Source organism: Rhinopithecus roxellana, chromosome 14, assembly GCF_007565055.1.
Source record: "Rhinopithecus roxellana isolate Shanxi Qingling chromosome 14, ASM756505v1, whole genome shotgun sequence".
Taxonomy (NCBI): domain Eukaryota; kingdom Metazoa; phylum Chordata; class Mammalia; order Primates; family Cercopithecidae; genus Rhinopithecus; species Rhinopithecus roxellana.
Window position 1 is genome coordinate 78,987,789 of NC_044562.1, and position 23,962 is coordinate 79,011,750.

General features: G+C 38.5%; 1 protein-coding gene across 1 annotated transcript in view; it reads left to right on the forward strand.

Moving 5' to 3' along the window:
- The window catches only part of LRP2 (LDL receptor related protein 2), a 227,082-nt gene that overhangs the window by 121,954 nt on the left and 81,166 nt on the right, over positions 1-23,962 (forward strand). The window contains exons 35-42 of the mRNA XM_030916829.1: positions 2,568-2,677; positions 11,982-12,159; positions 14,523-14,736; positions 16,204-16,443; positions 18,756-18,944; positions 21,160-22,080; positions 22,222-22,387; positions 22,788-22,946. Of these exons, the coding sequence (XP_030772689.1) occupies positions 2,568-2,677; positions 11,982-12,159; positions 14,523-14,736; positions 16,204-16,443; positions 18,756-18,944; positions 21,160-22,080; positions 22,222-22,387; positions 22,788-22,946 (2,177 nt within the window). The remainder of the gene's footprint in view (positions 1-2,567; positions 2,678-11,981; positions 12,160-14,522; positions 14,737-16,203; positions 16,444-18,755; positions 18,945-21,159; positions 22,081-22,221; positions 22,388-22,787; positions 22,947-23,962) is intronic.

Sequence of the window (23,962 nt, forward strand, 5' to 3'; positions counted from 1 at the left end):
TTTAATGAGCACTAGGAAATGCTTTCTATGGATCAGTTGGTCCTGGCTATTCCAAGATGAATAAAACATGTTTTCTTTCTGTCTTTAAGTAGCTCACATATCTGTGAGATAGATACATAAACAAATACCTGTGCTCCAGTGTCATAAGTGTGATAAGGCCAGTGAATATAAAGTGCTAGTGATTGGAAGCAGAGGTATAAGTGAGGGGAGAGAGCATGCAGACTTCCCATTCGTGGTTACTTGTGAGCTGAGTCTTGAAAGATGACTAATACATCCTTCCTTATCCGAGGGTTTCACTTTCTGAGGTTTCAGTTACCTACAGTGGCCTGAGAATAGGTGAGTACAGCACAATAAGATATTTAAAAGGCGAGAGAGAGAGAGACCACATTCACATAATTGTTATTACAGTATATTGTTATAATTGTTCTATTTTCGGATTATTGTTAATCTCTTACCGTGTCTAATTTATAAATTAAACTTTATCGTAGGTGTGTATGTGTAGGAAAAAACATAGTAGAGTTCAGTACTATCTGAGGTTTCAGGCATCCATTGGTGATCTTGGAATGTGTCCCTCAGGGATGAGGGGGGACTACTGTTTTTATTTCTGCCAAATGAAGACATAGGGAAAATGTGTCCCAGGCAGAGAAAAACAGTTGAACAAAGACCCTGAAACATGGAAATGCATTTTGTGACTGGGGACAGCACTGCATTTTCTCCACTCATGAGCTATTTGACTCTTTGACCTTGGACAAATTAACTTCTCTGAGCCTCTGTTTTCTCATCTGTACAGTGGAATTTATGGCTGAGTAAGTAAAAGTACTTCATAACACTGAGGTATCCTGTAAATACAGAGCGCTGTTTCCCTCAAATGATCAATATTTTTAGAAGATCCATAAAAGACCTATGAGAATAATGACCCAAGGGCAAATTGCCCTTTTAATGGTTTTACTAATGTTTCCCCTTAGGTCATTTAAATTGTAAGTAATTCTTCCGGGTGATTGTTGGATTAATTAAGAAAATAGGAATCGTATTCACTATCTGTTTACCTGTATAATATGCCTTCCTGCCTAAGAGTAGTTTGCGTTTAACTCCAACTTGAAAATAAGAGAAACATTGAAGAAACTGTTATCCACTAGGGGTAGCTGTGTGCCCATCCACTAAAAGAAATTTTATAGCTGAATTGTGAAGCCTACAGAGTGGCCGTGAGAGAGAGAGCTCTGCATATTCCAGAAAACAAGAAAAGGAACTTTGAACCAAAGAGATCCTTAGTCGTAGGAAAAGGAGAGAAATTGTAGCAGAAAGAGGCAAACTGAGAAAAGAAAAGTTACCTTAGTCCAAGCAGGAGTGAAAGATACCAGACAATAGAGAGAAAAAAATTTAGGGAAAAGAATGACGGAGAGAAGAAGAATGTGTGTGTGTGTGTGTGTGTGTGTGTGTGTGTGTATGCATGTGCACATGTGCACATGCATGAGAGACGGAGAAACACAGATAATCTATTTGTATTGAAAAGCGATTTTATAGAAAAATCTTAATGCAAAAATCAACAGGCATTTTCTGATTTCTTACTAGTTGTCTCTTAGACTGTCTTAGGTACGTATTAAATAGCTTCATTACCATAAGAAACTTCCTTCTAGTTCAATAAACCGTATTTTTATGTGCTGTATCAGGGCCCTGTTAGCACTGCGATTATAACAGTAATAATCACAAACAGCCTTGGGAAAGCCACAACCTCTCTAGGCCTCTTTCTTCATCTGTATTGAGAAAAATGATGGGATCTACCTCACAGAATTGTAAGGATCATACAATAATGTTTGCTCCAATACCTCATACATAGTAAGTGACCAGTAGATGGACCAATTAAACAATAGAAGTTTATTGAACACAGTTGTGCTGGGTGCTGTGCTAAGTGCTTTACCTGTATTATCTCTTAGACCTGAGGTCGATGCAGAAGATAATACTTTCATCCATATTTGACTGATCAATTTCAGAGAGGTGAATTTATTTGCCTCAGGTTGTACAGTCAGGACTGGCAGGGCAGAGATTTCAGCTCATGTGTTTCAGCTTAGGTTGTTGACTTGGAACAGAATTCACTGTACCTCTGAGTAAATTTGGACTATTTTGATCAACTGTGTTGGCAGTAATTGGCCACCAAGTGCCATGGCCTGGTCATCGGGGTGCAGGAAAGCTGTGGGTTCTCATTTGTCTCTTCCAGAGATTTCTCTTAGCTTTCCTGAAGGATTTTTGCAGTTTCTTCAGGCGGTGGCTCTGTATGTTTTCCCAACTGAGTCTTCCTTTTATCCATAAAAATGTTCCCTCCTGAAATTTTAGGTGAATTGGAAGTAGGAACTTGGGAGGTGATTTTGCTTCTCTTACTCTCATTTTCTATTGAGCTAATGTCCTCATTTCCCTGAAGTGCAATAGAGATGATCTGAAATCTCATGCAAACCCTCTCTCATTCGTCCCTAATTGTGCTTTGGAATTTGTTTTGTTTATAAGTTCTCCTTCATCTCAGTTTCCTTTGGTTCCCCTTATGAAACTCAGTTCTAATAAGTTATTTTATGCTATAGGTTTTGACACTCTACGGAAATATCAGATACAGAAAAACACTGATTGCCAATGATGGGACAGCTCTTGGAGTTGGCTTTCCAATTGGCATAACTGTTGATCCTGCTCGTGGGTGAGTATTCATAAATGGCACGTGTCTTCTATGCAGCATTGTTCTTGTTAATGTCAGGGTCTGACAAAATGGAAGATTTCTGATTTAGGACATCTTCTGATTTCATATGTTAACATTTGAAAAACAATGGATCTCAGTGAGGAAGAGAAATAGCTCTGACCTATATTTAGTGTGCAGGATACTGTTTGTATTTTATTCTGTGGTCTTCAAATGAACAACACTGGATTTAAAATTAATTCCAAACAAGCAAGACTTTTAGGAATTTAAAAATAGCATTATAAGAATTGACAAAATATTCTGACTTTGAAAGGACACGGAAAGCTCTAAGGGAATGTGTAACATTTGCAGTAGACCTTGAAGGATGACAAGCCTTCTAGTAGGCGGAGAATGGGTTGCAACCAGGCAGTGGTTCTTGACGCCGAGGGAGCAATGAAGGCACAGAAGTATGGCGGCACTTAGCATGACTGTGGGGAGAGCTGGAACCAGAGGCTTAGAGTAGGGAGCTGTTGACCACATGGGAGATACAGTAGATAATGGTCATTTGGGGACAAATCATGGAGGGCCTTTAATATCATGCTAAGGAATTGAACTTTATTCTTTTGAGTAATAAGGAGCAAGTAGGGATTTTTTTAAAATTTCAACTTTTATTTTAAATATAGAGGTCACATGTGCAGGTTTGTTACATGGGTATATTGTACCCTGATAGTGAGCATAGTACCCAATAGTTAGTTTTTCAACCCACGCTGTCTTCCCTTCCTCCCCTCTCTAGTAGTCCACAGTGTCTATTGTTCCCATGTTTATGTCCATGTGTGCTCAATGTTTAGCTCCCACTTATAAGTGAGAACATGTAGTATTTGGTTTTCTCTTCCCAGCAAGGAATTGTGAGAAAGGGAGTGATAGAACCAAATTTGTATCTTAGAAAAATTGGTCAGGATTGATGTGGAGAGAGGCCAGGCCCAGGGAGACCAGTTAGGAGAAAATGGACTTAATGGATGTCAGCTGGGGTTCTCTGGTCTGTTTGATTGGCTATTTCATTCTGTTGATCTACTATACCATATTATAAACCAGAATAATGAATTGTAAAATATGAGCATTGATTTTTTTTAAAGAGATTGTCACATAATTCCAAGTGGATTTTGGCTTAATGTTTGAAAGTCATCAGATTCTTAGGCCTAGGAGAGCACTGAAGAAGTAATTTGTATTAGCTGTTTCAAACAAGGATGACATGGAAACCAAATCCAATTCTTTTTTTTTTTTTTTTTTTTTTAGTTAAATAAGTATAATTTCAAGATTTTCTCTATCTAATCTTACTTTTTTTTAAATTATACTTTAAGTTCTAGGATACATGTGCATAACGTGCAGGTTTGTTACATATGTATATTTGTGCCATGTTGGTGTGCTGCACCCATCAACTCGTCAGCACCCATCAATTCATCATTTATATCATGTATAACTCCCCAATGCAATCCCTCCCTCCTCCCCCCTCCCCATGATAGGCCCCAGTGTGTGATGTTCCCCTTCCCGAGTCCAAGTGATCTCATTGTTCAGTTCCCACCTATGAGTGAGAACATGCGGTGTTTGGTTTTCTCCTCTTGTGATAGTTTGCTAAGAATGATGGTTTCCAGCTGCATCCATGTCCCTACAAAGGATGCAAACTCATCCTTTTTTATGGCTGCATAGTATTCCATGGTGTATATGTGCCACATTTTCTTAATCCAGTCTGTCACAGATGGACATTTGGGTTGATTCCAAGTCTTTGCTATTGTGAATAGTGCCGCAATAAACATACGTGTGCATGTGTCTTTGTAGTAGAATAATTTATAATCCTTTGGGTATATACCCAGTAGTGGGATGGCTGGGTCATATGGTACATCTAGTTCTAGATCCTTGAGGAATTGCCATACTGTTTTCCATAATGGTTGAACTAGTTTACAATCCCACCAACAGTGTAAAAGTGTTCCTATTTCTCCACATCCTCTCCAACACCTGTTGTTTCCTGACTTCTTAATGATTGCCATTCTAACTGGTGTGAGATGGTATCTCATTGTGGTTTTGATTTGCATTTCTCTGATGGCGAGTGATGATGAGCATTTTTTCATGTGTCTGTTGGCTGTGTGAATGTCTTCTTTTGAGAAATGTCTGTTCATATCCTTTGCCCACTTTTTGATGGGGTTGTTTGTTTTTTTCTTGTATATTTGTTTGAGTTCTTTGTAGATTCTGGATATTAGCCCTTTGTCAGATGAGTAGATTGCAAAAATTTTCTCCCATTCTGTAGGTTGCCTGTTCACTCTGATAGTAGTTTCTTTTGCTGTGCAGAAGCTCTTTAGTTTAATTAGATCCCATTTGTCAATTTTGGCTTTTGCTGCCGTTGCTTTTGGTGTTTTAGACATGAAGTCCTTGCCCATGCCTATGTCCTGAATGGTACTACCTAGATTTTCTTCTAGGGTTTTTATGGTATTAGGTCTAACATTTAAGTCTCTAATCCATCTTGAATTAATCTTCGTATAAGGAGTAAGGAAAGGATCCAGTTTCAGCTTTCTACTTATGGCTAGCCAATTTTCCCAGCACCATTTATTAAATAGGGAATCCTTTCCCCATTTCTTGTTTCTCTCAGGTTTGTCAAAGATCAGATGGCTGTAGATGTGTGGTATTATTTCTGAGGACTCTGTTCTGTTCCATTGGTCTATAGCTCTGTTTTGGTACCAGTACCATGCTGTTTTGGTTACTGTAGCCTTGTAGTAGAGTTTGAAGTCAGGTAGCGTGACGCCTCCAGCTTTGTCCTTTTGACTTAGGATTGTCTTGGCAATGCGGGCTCTTTTTTGGTTCCATATGAACTTTAAAGCCGTTTTTTCCAATTCTGTGAAGAAACTCATTGGTAGCTTGATGGGGATGGCATTGAATCTATAAATAACCTTGGGCAGTATGGCCATTTTCATGATATTGATTCTTCCTATCCATGAGCATGGTGTGTTCTTCCATTTGTTTGTGTCCTCTTTGATTTCACTGAGCAGTGGTTTGTAGTTCTCCTTGAAGAGGTCCTTGACATCCCTTGTAAGTTGGATTCCTAGGTATTTTATTCTCTTTGAAGCAATTGTGAATGGAAGTTCATTCCTGATTTGGCTCTCTGCTTGTCTGTTACTGGTGTATAAGAATGCTTGTGATTTTTGCACATTAATTTTGTATCCTGAGACTTTGCTGAAGTTGCTTATCAGCTTAAGGAGATTTTGGGCTGAGACGATGGGGTTTTCTAAATATACAATCATGTCATCTGCAAACAGGGACAATTTGACTTCTTCTTTTCCTAACTGAATACCCTTGATTTCTTTCTCTTGCCTGATTGCCCTAGCCAGAACTTCCAACACTATGTTGAATAGGAGTGGTGAGAGAGGGCATCCCTGTCTTGTACCAGTTTTCAAAGGGAATTTTTCCAGTTTTTGCCCATTCAGTATGATATTAGCTGTGGGTTTGTCATAAATAGCTCTTATTATTTTGAGGTACGTTCCATCAATACCGAATTTATTGAGCGTTTTTAGCATGAAGGGCTGTTGAATTTTGTCCAAGGCCTTTTCTGCATCTATTGAGATAATCATGTGGTTCTTGACTTTGGTTCTGTTTATATGCTGGATTATATTAATTGATTTGCGAATGTTGAACCAGCCTTGCATCCCAGGGATGAAGCCCACTTGATCATGGTGGATAAGCTTTTTGATGTGCTGCTGAATCCGGTTTGCCAGTATTTTATTGAGGATTTTTGCATCGATGTTCATCAGGGATATTGGTCTAAAATTCTCTTTTTTTGTTGTGTCTCTGCCAGGCTTTGGTATCAGGATGATGTTGGCCTCATGAAATGAGTTAGGGAGGTTTCCCTCTTTTTCTATTGATTGGAATAGTTTCAGAAGGAATGGTACCAGCTCCTCCTTGTACCTCTGGTAGAATTCAGCTGTGAATCCATCTGGTCCTGGACTTTTTTTGGTGGGTAGGCTATTAATTGTTGCCTCAATTTCAGAGCCTGCTATTGGTCTATTCAGGGATTCAACTTCTTCCTGGTTTAGTCTTGGGAGAGTGTAAGTGTCCAGGAAATTATCCATTTCTTCTAGATTTTCTAGTTGATTTGCGTAGAGGTGTTTATAGTATTCTCTGATGGTAGTTTGTATTTCTGTGGGGTCGGTGGTGATATCCCCTTTATCATTTTTTATTGCATCTATTTGATTCCTCTCTCTTTTCTTCTTTATTAGCCTTGCTAGCGGTCTGTCAATTTTGTTGATCTTTTCATAAAACCAACTCCTGGATTCATTGATTTTTTGGAGGATTTTTTGTGTCTCTATCTCCTTCAGTTCTGCTCTGATCTTAGTTATTTCTTGCCTTCTGCTAGCTTTTGAATGTATTTGCTCTTGCCTCTCTAGTTCTTTTAATTGTGATGTTAGAGTGTCAATTTTAGATCTTTCCAGCTTTCTCTTGTGGGCATTTAGTGCTATAAATTTCCCTCTACACACTGCTTTAAATGTGTCCCAGAGATTCTGGTATGTTGTATCTTTGTTCTCATTGGTTTCAAAGAACGTCTTTATTTCTGCCTTCATTTCATTATGTACCCAGTAGTCATTCAGGAGCAGGTTATTCAGTTTCCATGTAGTTGAGCGGTTTTGATTGAGTTTCTTAGTCCTGAGTTCTAGTTTGATTGCACTGTCGTCTGAGAGACAGTTTGTTATGATTTCTGTTCTTTACATTTGCTGAGGAGTGCTTTACTTCCAATTATGTGGTCAATTTTGGAATAAGTGCGATGTGGTGCTGAGAAGAATGTATATTCTGTTGATTTGGGGTGGAGAGTTCTATAGATGTCTATTAGGTCCGCTTGGTGCAGAGATGAGTTCAATTCCTGGATATCCTTGTTAACTTTCTGTCTCGTTGATCTGTCTAATGTTGACAGTGGAGTGTTGAAGTCTCGCATTATTATTGTATGGGAGTCTAAGTCTCTTTGTAAGTCTCTAAGGACTTGCTTTATGAATCTGGGTGCTCCTGTATTGGGTGCATATATATTTAGGATAGTTAGCTCTTCCTGTTGAATTGATCCCTTTACCATTATGTAATGGCCTTCTTTGTCTCTTTTGATCTTTGATGGTTTCAAGTCTGTTTTATCAGAGACTAGGATTGCAACCCCTGCTCTTTTTTGTTCTCCATTTGCTTGGTAGATCTTCCTCCATCCCTTTATTTTGAGCCTATGTATGTCTCTGCATGTGAGATGGGTCTCCTGAATACAGCAGACTGATGGGTCTTGACTCTTTATCCAGTTTGCCAGTCTGTGTCTTTTAATTGGAGCATTTAGTCCATTACATTTAAGGTTAATATTGTTATGTGTGAACTTGATCCTGCCATTATGATATTGACTGGTTATTTTGCTCGTTAGTTGATGCAGTTTCTTCCTAGCCTCGATGGTCTTTACATTTTGGCATGTTTTTGCAATGGCTGATACCGGTTGTTCCTTTCCATGTTTAGGGCTTCCTTCAGGGTCTCTTGTAAGGCAGGCCTGGTGGTGACAAAATCTCTAAGCATTTGCTTATCTGTAAAGGATTTTATTTCTCCTTCACTTATGAAACTTAGTTTGGCTGGATATGAAATTCTGGGTTTAAAATTTTCTTTAAGAACGTTGAATATTGGCCCCCACTCTCTTCTGGCTTGTAGAGTTTCTGCTGAGAGATCTGCTGTTAGTCTGATGGGCTTCCCTTTGTGGGTAACCCGACCTTTCTCTCTGGCTGCCCTTGTCTGACTGTCAGAAGGAAAACTATCAAACAGGAAGGACACCTATACCAAAACCCTATCAGTACGTCACCATCATCAAAGACCAGAGACAGATAAAACCACAAAGATGGGGAAAAAGCAGGGCAGAAAAGCTGGAAATTCAAAAAATAAGAGCGCATCTCCCCCTGCAAAGGAGCACAGCCCATCGCCAGCAACGGATCGAAGCTGGTCAGAGAATGACTTTGACGAGATGAGAGAAGAAGGCTTCAGTCCTTCAAACTTCTCAGAGCTAAAGGAGGAATTATGTACCCAGTGCAAAGAAACTAAAAATCTTGAAAAAAGAGTGGAAGAATTGACAGCTAGACTAATTAATGCAGAGAAGGTCATAAACGAAATGACAGAGATGAAAACCATGACACGAGAAATACGTGACAAATGCACAAGCTTCAATAACCGACTTGATCAACTGGAAGAAAGAGTATCAGCGATTGAGGATCAAATGAATGAAATGAAGCGAGAAGAGAAACCAAAAGAAAAAAGAAGAAAAAGAAATGAACAAAGCCTGCAAGAAGTATGGGATTATGTAAAGAGACCAAATCTACGTCTGATTGGGGTGCCTGAAAGTGAGGGGGAAAATGGAACCAAGTTGGAAAACACTCTTCAGGATATCATCCAGGAGAACTTCCCCAACCTAGTAGGGCAGGCCAACATTCAAATTGAGGAAATACAGAGAACGCCACAAAGATACTCCTCGAGAAGAGCAACTCCAAGACACATAATTGCCAGATTCACCAAAGTTGAAATGAACCAAATCCAATTCTTAAATGGCACAAGAAGCAAACAGTCTGTTCTGTGCCTGCTGGCTTGTACTAGTTTTCAGTTATTCTTTCTAGAAGAAGGACCATCTTAGGTTTTAAATTCTACTTTTGAAACTCAGGTTCACTTATTATTTATTTTTCATTTATCAGACATTTCTGCATTGTGCATCTTTTTGAAGCAAATAAACTCCAAAATATGTAATGGCTCAAAGAAAATAGAAATTTATTTGTCTTTTATATGGGCAGTGGGATTTGGGCAGAAGATGGGAGGAAGCTCTACTCTACATAGTCATTCCAGGACCCAGGCTGATGGATGCTCTGCCATCTTCAGTAGGAGGCTTCCTAGGTCATTCTAAGTATCAGCATCTTTTGAGCAGTAAAGGAAAGAACATTCAGAAATTTGCTGGGAGGTTTTTATGAGCCAGGCCTACAAGTAGTGCGCACCACTTCTGCTCACACCCCTTCAGTTACAATTGGGTCACATGACCACAGCTAACTGCACAGAAGGACATGCAGCCCACCTATTTACCTAGAGAGAAGAGGAATACATTAATTTTGGCAAGTAGAAGCAGTCTCTTTCATGGGGTCATGGTGGTGAGTTTCGAGGGTGGATACAAGGATTAAAGACCTAATTTGCAACCTTTGCAACCTTAAGGATTTATAGCTTAGTAAGGAGGATAAGGCCCATGTATAAATAACAATAACCCAGGTTCATATATGATTAAGAGCCATAAGAGAGGCTAAAAAAATTGGGATGATAGTGCTATAAAAAGGCGACCTTTCAGCTTGGTGGAAGAGACATCATTTGGACTGGATCTTAAAGCATACGTAGAATTTCACTAGGCAGAGCTAGCTTTTATCATATATCATGTGATATGAAGGATAGAAGGTCAAGAGCAAAGGGACAGAAAATAGAGTGTTTGTTCAAGTGACTAAGAGCAACCCAGTTGGGTTGGGAGACAATTAGAAGAGCTTAGAATTTTGTCAGAGGACATAGGAGGAGAAAAAAGACAGAGACTTGAGGATCTAACGTCTTGGATTCTCAGTGAAGAGAAAGTCTTGAGAAAGTTGTGGTAAATGTTACTGAACCAGTTGTTGCAGAAAAATATCTTTGTGGATGATCATTAATAAAGAGCTGAGGCGATCACAGAGTCTCTGGTGATATTCGAGAGAGGATGTTCAATAGAGATAGTAGAAGTTAAAAGAATGGAAGGAGGATGAGGAAATGTGAATACTCTTTTAAGAGTTTTGTATTGGAAAGTTAGAGAAAGATAAACTTGTAGGTCAAAATGTAACAGGAAAATGTCTTTCAGAATAGAGAAACCTGAGCGTATTCTTTAGCAGCAGATGAAAGATCAATGATGAAGAAATAATTGATTGAGAGTGAAAGTTATGGGGAAGGAATTAGAAATTTATGAAGAACAGGAATGACTTGAAAGAGTCAATATGGGGGACATGATATAAAATCTGCTAGGGATGAGAATCCTCAGCTTAGATTAGGAAACTTAAATTTTTAGTGAACTCAGAATTCATGAAAGTTTTGTGCTATGTCCAGGAAATTCTTGGTAATCTGAAATGGGAGAGGAGAAAGAAAAAAAAATGGCAGAAACCCAGGGTTGGAGATTAGCTTAGGCACAATGGGATCCCAAAAGAATAAATAAGAATATTGTTGAAATGGTTACATATGATGTCCAGGTATAGAGGGACTGGAGGGTTGGGAGCTCAGGCAGGGTTTAAAGGCAAAAAACAAGTTTAATAGGAAAAATTAAAGCAAGGAAGAAATGAGTTTTTGGTCAAAGCAGAGCATTTCAGAGTTTGAGAACGTAGAGACAGAGAAGTTTAGAGTTGAAGATGAAATTCAAGGGATGAGCATATTGATTTGGTGGTGGAAGAGGTAGGTGAATAAAGACTATTTAAATGAAGGGGTTTGAGGACTTTTCAGAAAAGAATGTAGGAGGATTATCTATTGAAGATATAGAAGGAGGTGCAACCAAAAGGAATTAAAAGTTGGGTACAAGTGTAGAATTTTTTCTTTGGTGGAAATGGAAAGCAGCCCTTCATATACTTTAATACATTTTTCATATATCATGGGTTTGGCAATGCTGTGTGATTATGGTTCATGTGTACATGATCGCTGTGAAATAGAAAGAAAAAAGAAGTCTTCCTGACCCCGTAACAGCATGATAATGAGATTCCACTCTCACAGAAAAGTGTTACTCATTATTTCTCCTATTTTCTGTGTCAGTTTTCAAAAGTCTTTGCATTTTTCATCACAGAAATCAGGTTAGGTAATTAAGTAGCTGGTTCTGTGGTAGATGGTGATTTGGAGAAGAACTGAATGAGGCCTGATAAGTGATCAGGGAGTGTACTTGGCAGCTTTTTATATTAGCTTTGGCCTTCACTATGTACTGAAGATGGAGGGATTATTGATGTAGGCTTCTTCCTTGTCCATAAGCTTCCCACACATCTGACCTTGCTAAAGGTTCAGCTGCCAGTGGGAAACCCTTGCCTCTTATTCCAGACACCATTTTAAATGGCCTCTACTCCGATTATAGCTAAGAAATAAATATACTGACATTGGTAGAACACTGGTGAAGTACCCCTCCACATTGTATGCAACGAGATATTGATTTTCAGCTTTTGCTCATTATATTGTGAGCATCTTGAGGACGAGTAATAGACATTGTCATTTATGTCACTGACTCAAATCCACCTTCTGTTTTGTTACATGCTGGTGTTTTTCATGGTTGTAGGAAGCTGTACTGGTCAGACCAGGGAACTGACAGTGGGGTTCCTGCCAAGATTGCCAGTGCTAACATGGATGGCACCTCTGTAAAAACTCTCTTCACTGGGAACCTCGAACACCTGGAGTGTGTCACCCTTGACATCGAGGAGCAGAAACTCTACTGGGCAGTCACTGGAAGAGGAGTGGTATGAGCACCCTTTCAGTTTTTGGTCTTTATGCTGAGCTGGTGTAGTTGATGCTGAGTGTTCTGAGCTGTCAGGCAGTGGTTCTTGAACAATCTTACTTGGTAACTTGCCCTTTCTCCCAATAACTTCTTTCCCTTGCACATACCTTGCCCCTAGCTGAAGTTCAGTTCTTTAGAGTATGTGGATACTTCCCTATAGGGTAATGTTTATTAATTTTCCCACCAATGTTTGTTTTTCTTCAGGATAAATTAATTCCATTTGTCATTTTTTACTTGTCCTTTCAGAGCAAGTTTCTTTCATGGTTTAGTGATTTCAGTGTTTTTCTGTGAAAGTACTATGGGTTCTCCAATTGTAGGGAATATATATATACACAGCTGTATATATATAGAGAATATATATATATAAAATGTGGAATATATATCTATACTATATGGTGTATAGAATCTATATAGATGCTATATATGCTATACAGAATATATATCTATTATATTTGTAGAATGTAGAATATGTATTTATGGAATACAGAATATATATCTATTATATATAGAATATAGAATTTATATACCTGTATAGGATATAGGCATATTCCATGTATCTGCCTATGTGTGTGTGTATGTATGTGTGTATCTATTTATTTAATGTAGCAAGGTTCTGAGCTCAGTATCCCCTCATAGCTACACATTCTTCTCTAATATTCTAACATGATTAATGCACATGTGAAATTTTCTTTAGTGGTAATTTTCAACTCCAAGGTTGGGTTCATTATATTCTACAATAAGAAGCAGAAACTGTAAAGTCTCATTCACTCATTGGAATAGTATTTGACCTTCACTGCTGTGCTTATGTTGCTGGGGCTAGGCACATAGACGGTGCTCAATAATAATTATTGATGAAGCATTGCTTTGGGTGCTAAATTGAATATATACTAGTCCCTTCCTTGCTTTTTAACAGTAATTATTTCAGATCCTTGACATTGATGCTTTTCATAATATTGTGCAGTAGGTTTGGCTTTCAGTTCATTGTTTGTTCAACAAGTACTAACTTCACTCCGAATATGGACCTATAATGGTGGTAAGCTTTGGAGATTAAAAAGAAGTGATGATGTGTGTGAAAACGCTTTGCAGAGTTGGATACATGTGTGCAATGATGAGGAAGCTCTTGTTACATGGTATGGTTTCTGTACACACATCTGATAGGACACAGCTTCTGAATGTGCGAGCTTGTTAGTGGTGTGACTCTCCAACCTTTCTCCTAGTGTGGTTCCCTTATTTCTCCTTCACTCTCCTGGTTTAATCATCACCAAATCCTGCAATCCATCCTCAGCCTGTCACTCATGCCCAGATCTTTTCTGCCACCTCCACCATTCTGAGCAAGCTCTCTCTGGCCTTGACTAGGCATGGCCTTCAGTGGTGAAACCTGTTTTCGTGTTGGAGACATGTTTTCTTCATAAAGCCACAGTCAGCAAATTGGATCATGGCTCAGCTTGGAGCCTTGCCCTGAGGACTAGCTCCCAACACTTCTGTGAGGTTGCTCAGCTAATCTGGCCCTGGTCTCCGCTCCCTCTGCAGCGCTCCTCCAAGCTCATGTTCCTTATGTTCTAAATTCTAGAACTTTGATCAGTTTCTAGGGCATAACAACTCTTGTAACTGCTGGGCTACCTTGTCTGCCGTGGCAGTAAAGCCACACTTTGTGTCTCTCACCAATACCCAGCCCAGATCCTGGCACAGAGCAGGCACTTGAGGTAGGTTTTTGGAGTGAAATTAAACCAGCTACATCTACATTTCATTTTTCTTCCAAAAGAAGCTGACTACTTATCATTTTCCCTTAGGGACTTTATTCTTGTGGTTCTTTTCCAGTTTACCAAAGCCATTTTAATTAAAGCTTGTTATCTGTTCCAATATAATGGCACCATTTTTGGCCCCGTCCCGTCTTGCTGTCCTCTGTCGTTGTTTGGGGGCATATTTCCGATCTGTATTACAGAAATTGTCAGTGAAGCTGTTAAACTCAGGGTGAGTCAGCTCCTGTGCAATGGCCCACACTTAGATGTTTGAGTACATCTTTGACCAGAATATCACATGCAGGGACTAGTGGTTTAGCTCCCTTTTCTTCACCACGCCACCTGAAAAGGTTGACTGACTCATGTGAGCTCTGTCTTCATTATCAGTGAAATGGGCACAGTGATATTTTCCTGACCTGCTGCTTGGTGTAGTTGTGATCAAATCAGAAAGTAGATGTGAAAAGTCTCTGTAAGGGATAGAGGGCTGGATAAATGTGAGACATTATAATTAGGAGAATATTAATGTTTAAATATTCAAAAATTTCACTATGAATACATGAAACTAACAAAAATTCCGTTCCTTTAGATTGAAAGAGGAAACGTGGATGGAACAGATCGAATGATCCTGGTACACCAGCTTTCTCACCCCTGGGGAATTGCAGTCTATAATTCTTTCCTTTATTATACTGATGAACAGTATGAGGTCATTGAAAGAGTTGACAAGGCCACTGGGGCCAACAAAATAGTCTTGAGAGATAATGTTCCAAATCTGAGGGGTCTTCGAGTTTATCACAGACGCAGTAAGTATGTCACTGAAATACATTCGTGGGTGTATAATGCATATTCACACATAACTTACATTTGTAAGCACACACCCACACACAGTTTCATGTACATACACGTGCATACAAATTGAAATTACCCAAAATATTAAAAAAATGTTAATGAAGTCTTAAGCATGGTTAAGTGCCAAGGGCTAATTTGGCATCTGAAAGGCCAGATTGACTTTAGAGTAAGTTTATTCCGTTTCTCTTTCCATTACTTTCAATTCCTTACTTTGCTTTTGCTTCACGGAGCTCCCTGACATATTATCAGTTTTCTATTTTTGTGTTACTTATTAGAATATAACCTCCATAAGGGCAGGCATTTTGTCTGTCTTGTTTACTGCTCAATACTCGGTGATTAGAATAGTGCCTGGCACATAGAAGGTGCTCAGGGCATATTAGTTGGATGCCTGCTGGGAAAGTGTTAATGGGATGGAATTTTTAGTTTTAAAAGGAATACTTTTGGGTGTTGCCTATTTCAACATTTTTTAAAAAGATAATCTAACTTCTGATTTACCCCTTTAAATTAGTGTTATGATACAGGTAATATTTTTTGATGTATTTTATAGCTTTCGTCTTCAGCCAAAGATGATCAAACAATTTGTTTCCTGTCCTATAACCTAGGTTTGTCACTAGATATTTTTTTTTAACTGCATGTGAAAGAAACACATACAATAAAAATTAATGTTTTATTCCTGTAAAGAATATTCTTTTTTTTTTTATTTTTCCATAGGTTTTTGGGGTATAGGTGGTGTTTAGTTACATGAGTAAGTTCTTTAGTGGTGATTTGTGAGATTTTGGAGCACCCATCACATGAGCAGTATACACTGTACCCTATTTGTAGTCTTTTATCCCTCACCCCACTCCCAGCCTTCCCCCAAGTCCCTAAAGTCCATTGTATCATTCTTAGGCCTTTGCGTCCTCATAGCTTAGCTCCCACATACCAGTGAGAACATATGATGTTTGGTTTTCCAATCCTGCGTTACTTCACTTTGAATAATAGTCTCCAGTTTCATCCAGGTCACTGGGAATGCCATTAATTCAAGGATTATTCTTTAAATCTTCTTATTTCATATATTTTAAAAAACAAATAATCACATTATTGATCATGTAACTGAACGTATTCTTTTAAGTGCCAGTTCATAGGCAAATTATGAACAGATTTATATACTGACCTCCGTAATCCTCACATGATTTGTAGAAAAAGACAATTGAAGCCCCATTCCCTAACTATTATACAATAGTTGGGTTACTGGTTTCATACCTTTAGGTGTTATTGTATAAGCTCTAGTCTCTCCAATACTGTTTTTAGATTAGCTCAGCTACTATATGTTGGTTATTAATTTTTAGAATAAATTATTTGGTGACCCAATTAAAGAAATTTGAGATGGGGTGGCGAGTAGCTAGGATCAAAAGTTACAAACGGATTTTGTTTTCATTTAGATGCTGCCGAATCCTCAAATGGCTGTAGCAACAACATGAATGCCTGTCAGCAGATTTGCCTGCCTGTACCAGGAGGATTGTTTTCCTGCGCCTGTGCCACTGGATTTAAACTCAATCCTGATAATCGGTCCTGCTCTCCATATAACTCTTTCATTGTTGTTTCAATGCTGTCTGCAATCAGGGGCTTTAGTTTGGAATCGTCAGATCATTCAGAAACCATGGTGCCAGTGGCAGGCCAAGGTATGCCAACTCCAATATAAGTAAGATTTGACTTCATCTGGCACCAGGTTGAAATCCCTGGTGCCATGAAAACATTTCTTCATGTCTGGATTCAGTGCATAAGGAAGCTTTCCTTTCCCTTCAAATCAACTGGCACAGCCTAAAGTGTTTTTCAAACTTTAGTGTGTCTCAGAATCACCTGGAGGGCTCACAGCAACACAGCGCCAGGCCTCGTCGCCAGATTTTTCTGATTTTGTAGTCTAGGGTAGGGCCAGAGAAATGCACTCCTAATAAGCTCCCAGGGCATGCTGATGGTGCTGGATCACACTAAGAACCACAGGCCTAGAGCAATATAGAATGTAGCATGGGTTTGCAAGAAGTACTACAGAGTTAGTGTTCTGAAGAACCATGCCTTATTTCTATTAATGGAGATTTACGGTAGAAGGTATACTATTATTTAATATGGTAATGAAATAGTCCACAAATATGATTTATTAATATATATTTGGTGAATTGAAGCAAAAGAGTTCACAGTATTAGTCCCTCTTTAGTAATCATATTTTTGCAGCACTTTGTGCTTACATACTCTGAATGTATAAAATGATCACTTGCTTCCTAGATGAACCAAGGTTTTTAGGTATACCTTGGCACAGGAGGAACTAAGAATTTTCTAACACTGCTAGGAGAATGTCACAGGCTAGAGATAGAAATACAGGGTAGAAAGGAAGGAAAAAAGGATGAAGTGAATGAAGGGCTGGAAGAGATGGTCAGAAAATACAGAAACGAACCAGGGGAAAGGAGTCAGAGAGCTTCCAGTCCCACACATCCTCCTGCCTGATGGTCATGTTCCTGTGGACACATGACTCATCTTTGTTTTTCCATATCTAAAAAGTTATGGATCTAAGTTATCATCTTGAACAGATATGACAAATTCAATCGTTTTTTCTCCCAGCTTTTCATTAACAAAAGTTCAAACACAGAAACGTTGAAAGATTTAGCAAATATCCTATACCCTTTACCAAGATTTAACAGTTGTTAACATTTCATCACATTTGAGCTCTCAATCTGTGTGTGTGTGTACATGCATATGCATTCACATTCATTTTTATGAACCTTTTGAAAATAAATTTTAATACCATGCCACTTTACCCCTACGTATGTTAGCATACAGTTTCAAAGGGCATTATTAAATATTCATAATCATATTTCTCCAGTTGGCCTCACAACATTTTATATATAGCTGTTTTGTTCCATCCAAGATCTAATCAAGATTCATGCATTGCACTGGGAATATCTCATTAGTTTCTTCTAATTTGGAGTAGTTGCCTCTAGCTTTTTGCTATGACATTGATGTTTTAAAGAGGCAGACCTGCTGTCTTTGAGAATCCCACACTGAGGATTTGTCTGAATATTTAGCCTGTCTTTCATTTTTTACCCTGTAGTTATCATGAAATGGAAGTTAGGTCTGATTGCTTGATTAGATCAAGGTTAAATACATTTAGCAAAAATACTTTATAGGTTATACTGTGTTAGTTGATACAGAATCTTATCAGGAAGAACATAATGTCAGCTTGTCCTGCTCTTAGTGGCGTTTGAGTTTGATCACTGGTTAAGGTGGTCACTGCTACATTGCTGCTTTTTAAAGGTGTATTTTTTTCCTTCTTAATTTGGGTGAAATCTATGCAGTCACACTTGGGCCCTGTGAATGTCTTGGCTCTCAAGTACGTTTTACCCGTTGGTTTTGGCAGCCATTGATGATCCTTGTTTGAAATGATTATTTAATTGAGGATTGCAAAATGGTGATTTTCTTATTCTAGCATTCCCTTTATATTTGTTAGATAATATTCTTCTATAAAGGAAAGCTCTTCGTTTCTCCCCAATTTATCTTTTAGAAAATTTATTATCATCGTGGGGTCAAATTTTTATTTTTTAAATTCAGTGTGTTACAGTCAATTACTGTAATCCTTCTTTTGATGTTCTAGTGGATCCATTTTGGCCAGGGAGCCTCTTCAAGTGAGCACCTGTATACTTCTGTGTACGCCTTGTTTCTTGGTACAATAAGATGTTTCATGCTCACTTCGTACCTTCCCTACCTAAATCTATAACCAGCATTTCTCCCGGGAGCCAGAGCTCCCTATTGTGGGAAAGAGTATTAGAAACCAAGATGTGGGTTGTAGGCCTGCTCACTGCAACTGGGAAAAAAGGGTTTCATTTTGTAATGGGGAGATGCTCAGAGCAGGGGGTTGGGAATGAGGGTTTGAGAGGAAGGGCAGACATTTAAAAGTTCTACTTGCAGTGACAGCGTTGTTTAATGATCGTTTCTTAACTTCCAGGACGAAATGCACTGCATGTGGATGTGGATGTGTCCTCTGGCTTTATTTATTGGTGTGATTTTAGCAGCTCAGTGGCATCTGATAATGCAATCCGTAGAATTAAACCAGATGGATCTTCTTTGATGAACATTGTTACACATGGAATAGGAGAAAATGGAGTCCGGGGTATTGCAGTGGATTGGGTAGCAGGTATGTAAGCTGTATGGTGATTTTAATGGATTTGCATCTCTGTCGTCTTATTTTATGCTAGAAAGTTTAGCCTAACTCCATGTGCTACAGGTTTGTTTTTCTAGACAATTATTAAGATGATTTAAGATACATTGAATTTAGATTAAGCTATGTGTCTATTTGATAAATGATATGGTGTTTCAGTTTACAGATTCATAACAAATTAATCATTATCATTTTCTTCTGTTATTAACATAATCTGAAGACAAAAATGGTTAAAATATTAAATTATGTGGATTTGGTTTTTTTACACTTAGATATGCACCTGATTTCTGCATTAGAAATTTTCTAAATTTTCAAGAGAAAGGGATATAAAAATATAAACCATGGAACAGCATTCATTTACTTTGAAGCTGAGCAATTTTAGTTGGCAAATTCTTAATTGCTTCCTTTTATTCATATATAAAAATCACTTAATGAGATACTTTATTAGCAATTTTTTTAAGTACCTGGTCCAGTATTATATTAACTTAGTTGTATTGATTCATGCACATAAGCTTGAATAACCACTCATTTTTATCACTCATTTGAGTAAGAATACCACTCATAATTAGTGGTATTATATGTTTTGGAATATAATCCATTTCTACATAAAATCAATATCATTGGATCAAGCTTGGTAAGTAGGCATCACTTAAAAATATTAGCATGTAGGCAGGATGCGGTGGCTCATGCCTGTAATCCCAGCACTTTAGGAGGCTGAGGCAGGCGGATCACCTGAGGTCAAGAGTTCGAGACCGGCCTGACCAACATGGTGAAACCTCGTCTCTACTAAAAACACACAAATTAGCCGGCCGTGGTAGTGTGTGCCTGTAATCCCAGCTACTCAGGAGGCTGAGGCAGGATAATCGTTTGAACCCAGGAGGAAGAGGTTGCAATGGGCCGAGATTATGCCACTGCCATCAAGCCTGGGTAACAGAGTGAGACTCTGTCTCAAAAAAAAAAAAAAAAAAAAAAAAAGGGAAATATTAACATGTATTATGAAAATCTAAGTACTATATAATAAGAGTTTATTGCAAAAAGTAAATATGGTAGTATGGTTAAATAAAGCTTTAACTGGGTTCCTAACTCCTGTTCCTGATTAGAAATTGCTATTTCTGAGGGTATAGATAAAGCAGTAGTCAGCAAACTAGGGTCTGTGAGTCAAATGCAGCCTGTTGCCTGTTTTTGTAAATAAAGTTTTATTGTAACACAGCTATGCCCATTTATTTGTGTATTGTCTATGGCCGCTTTCATGTTACAGTGGCAGGGTTGGGTACTTGTTAAAGAAACCATATGCTCTGCAAAGCCTAAAATATTTATTATCTGGCCCTTTACAGAAAAAGTTTGCCAACCCTGGATTAAAGGATTGGAAATGAGCAAATACATACATAACACGTAGAGTTAGGTAACGAAAAAATGTATCAGTAACATATTTCACATTGGCCTGATTTCTCCAGAGGTGGTTTGAATCGGATATAGGAACAAAATATGTGTGTCTTGGTACTAGCATTGATAGTTCAACAACAGGCTTTCAACTACATGGAATCAATAATTTGCGACCATTCTCTACTTATTATACTATTTTCACAAAGTTATCTTTTTATTCTAGCATTTACATAAGGCTTAAAGGGAAATGGACTTTTGTTATGGTCACTTTTAGAAGGCCCATGAGATGAAAGCACCTACATTAGTTAGAAAGACTAAGGAAAAACTTCATGTTAACCTTAAGCACCAAGAGCATTTGATAACATCAATAACAACCTAAGATGTTGCTGGTGCTCCCTCTTTGCTACTTTTATCATATTGGGGTAGAAGTTGTCCTATGAAAATGTATATTTAGAGTGTTTCAAGTTGGTATTGAGCATTTAGAGCTTCAGGTAGAAAAGGGGGGACATTCTGGAGAGTATACCTTTCAGTAGAAAGTGGGTTATGATGTTGCTATGAATTCTAATCTACTTTAGAAGCTGAAGATAGGCACTTTCTCTCTAAATTGGAAGACGCAATCTCTATAATTCCTAGGAGTAAGAATTTATTTTTCTAAGTCTAGACTGGGACATTTATTTATCATCTTGGAAAAGACAACATATAGTGACCCAAACTTCAACCTTATACATTTTGTTCTGAATTTGGAAAGTTCTCCCTTTTTTTCTTCTTGGTTCTCCATTGATCAGCATGCACTTTCATTTTCCCATAGGAAATCTTTATTTCACCAATGCCTTTGTTTCTGAAACACTGATAGAAGTTCTGCGGATCAATACTACTTACCGCCGTGTTCTTCTTAAAGTCACAGTGGACATGCCTAGGCATATCGTTGTAGATCCCAAGAACAGATACCTCTTCTGGGCTGACTATGGGCAGAGACCAAAGATTGAGCGTTCTTTCCTTGACTGTACCAATCGAACTGTGCTTGTGTCCGAGGGCATTGTCACCCCACGGGGCTTGGCAGTGGACCGAAGTGATGGCTACGTTTATTGGGTTGATGATTCTTTAGATATAATTGCAAGGATTCGTATCAATGGAGAGAACTCTGAGGTGATTCGTTACGGCAGTCGTTACCCAACTCCTTATGGCATCACTGTTTTTGGAAATTCTATCATATGGGTAGATAGGAATTTGAAAAAAATCTTCCAAGCCAGCAAGGAACCAGAGAACACAGACCCACCCACAGTGATAAGAGACAATATCAACTGGCTAAGAGATGTGACCATCTTTGACAAGCAAGTCCAGCCCCAGTCGCCAGCAGAGGTCAACAACAACCCTTGCTTGGAAAATAATGGTGGGTGCTCTCATCTCTGCTTTGCTCTGCCTGGATCGCACACCCCAAAATGTGACTGTGCCTTTGGGACCCTGGAAAGTGATGGCAAGAATTGTGCCATTTCAACAGAAAATTTCCTCATCTTTGCTTTGTCTAATTCCTTGAGAAGCTTACACTTGGACCCTGAAAACCATAGCCCACCTTTCCAAACAATAAATGTGGAAAGAACTGTCATGTCTCTAGACTATGACAGTGTAAGTGATAGAATCTACTTCACACAAAATTTAGCCTCTGGAGTTGGACAGATTTCCTATGTCAGCCTGTCTTCAGGGATCCATACTCCAACTGTCATTGCTTCAGGTAAGTGCACTCCAGGTGCTACTTATCCTGCAAGTAGACACAATGGGGTCAACACACATGGATGACTGAGTGTTTCCAATGCATATGAGACTCTAATGTCTTTGTGTGTGCTTGTGTGTGTGTCTGCCGGTATGTGTCCAGGTATAGGGACTGCTGATGGCATTGCCTTTGATTGGATTACTAGAAGAATTTATTACAGTGACTACCTCAACCAGACGATTAATTCCATGGCTGAAGATGGATCTAACCGCACTGTGATAGCCCGCGTTCCAAAACCAAGAGCAATTGTGTTAGATCCCTGCCAAGGGTATGCCATCATCTTTGTTATATTTCTGTCTGCTTATTTCTGGAAAGAGTGGGGCCTGAAATTATGTTCATAGATAGCCAGTGTGTTATGGGCTTATAACACCATGGCTACAGATCCAAGGGTGAAAGCATATTGAATGATTTTACCTGGGAAGGAGGGTGCAGCGTGTAGCTCCCTTTGATGGCAGAAAGGTTGGCAACATACTAGGAAGTCAACACCCTGACTCAATAGATTCCTTTTGGATGAGTTGCGTAAGTAGAAATGGGGTTTCTTTTGCCATGTTACTGGCAATTTGCAATTAAAGAATGTTGTTCTTTTTTTCTTTCTTTTCTTTTTCTTTTTTTTTTAAGGACTATGAGGTTCCCTGTGAATTAATTATTGACTCCTTTTGTATGACTAGGTACCTGTACTGGGCTGATTGGGATATGCATGCCAAAATCGAGAGAGCCACATTGGGAGGAAACTTTCGGGTACCCATTGTGAACAGCAGCCTGGTCATGCCCAGTGGGCTGACTCTGGACTATGAGGAGGACCTTCTGTACTGGGTGGACGCTAGTCTGTAGGTGTCTCTGGTTACTCATGTGGATGTTAAGAAGAGTTTTTCCTCCCATTTCCAAAGAAGAGGGATTTGCATCATGTTATGAAAATATAATATGCCAGATAGACATTGCCAAAATATAGAATCACAGTTTTAGGAACTATGTTTATATTGTAACTTGGTGAGCATACCTGTGAAAATTTATCTATATCATGCATTGAATAATTATGAACTAAAAGACATGTGAAGGTGCCTTGTTAAATATATCTGTAATTTCAGCTATAATTATAAATGTATTTTCTCAATTTAGAATTACAAATGAAATTACTCAACTTACATTCTGCAGGCCCTAGGTAACTGCCATAAAATCTGAATGACTTTTAAATGCCCATTGATATTAAGATTTTTTCTGGGCTTTAGCATTCAATGTCTTTTAGAAAATTATTTTCTTTGTTCTTTGACTTTTGGTCATCTTTTCAAATAGACCCTTTCTTCTCTGGCAAGCTTCTCCTCAGCACATTTCTTAATATTTTCCTTTTGTCAACTCTAATTTTATATGTAACTTCTCCAAGTACCCCCCATATGTCTCACATTCCAGTCATCCTAATGGAATAGTTGAAGGGATGAAATGATTTTGTTTATTATGGCTGGTGTCTGCATACTGGGAATCTTACTTTTTCTTGCATATTTCTTTGGAATTTTAGTCTTGTGATGCCAAGCTCCTAACCTCCTGATCTTTTCTTTATTCTCCTATTTGAAACAAAGCAGTGATGCTTTGGGTCTAAGCTTGGATTATTCTAGGTAAACACCTCAAGGTACTCAATAAATGTCAAATCGAAAAAGTCACTAAGGAAGTGGAATGGAAAAGTTATTGTTTTATTGAGAGTCTGCTATGTGCTCAACACTGAGTTCCATGCATTACATGGATTATTTCATGTTTTCCTGTTTCTAATGTCAACCTGGTTCCTTTTGTAGGATTACTATTCATATTTGGAAGTCAATGATTTTATAAAGTCTATTGTTTGATAAGCAAACAA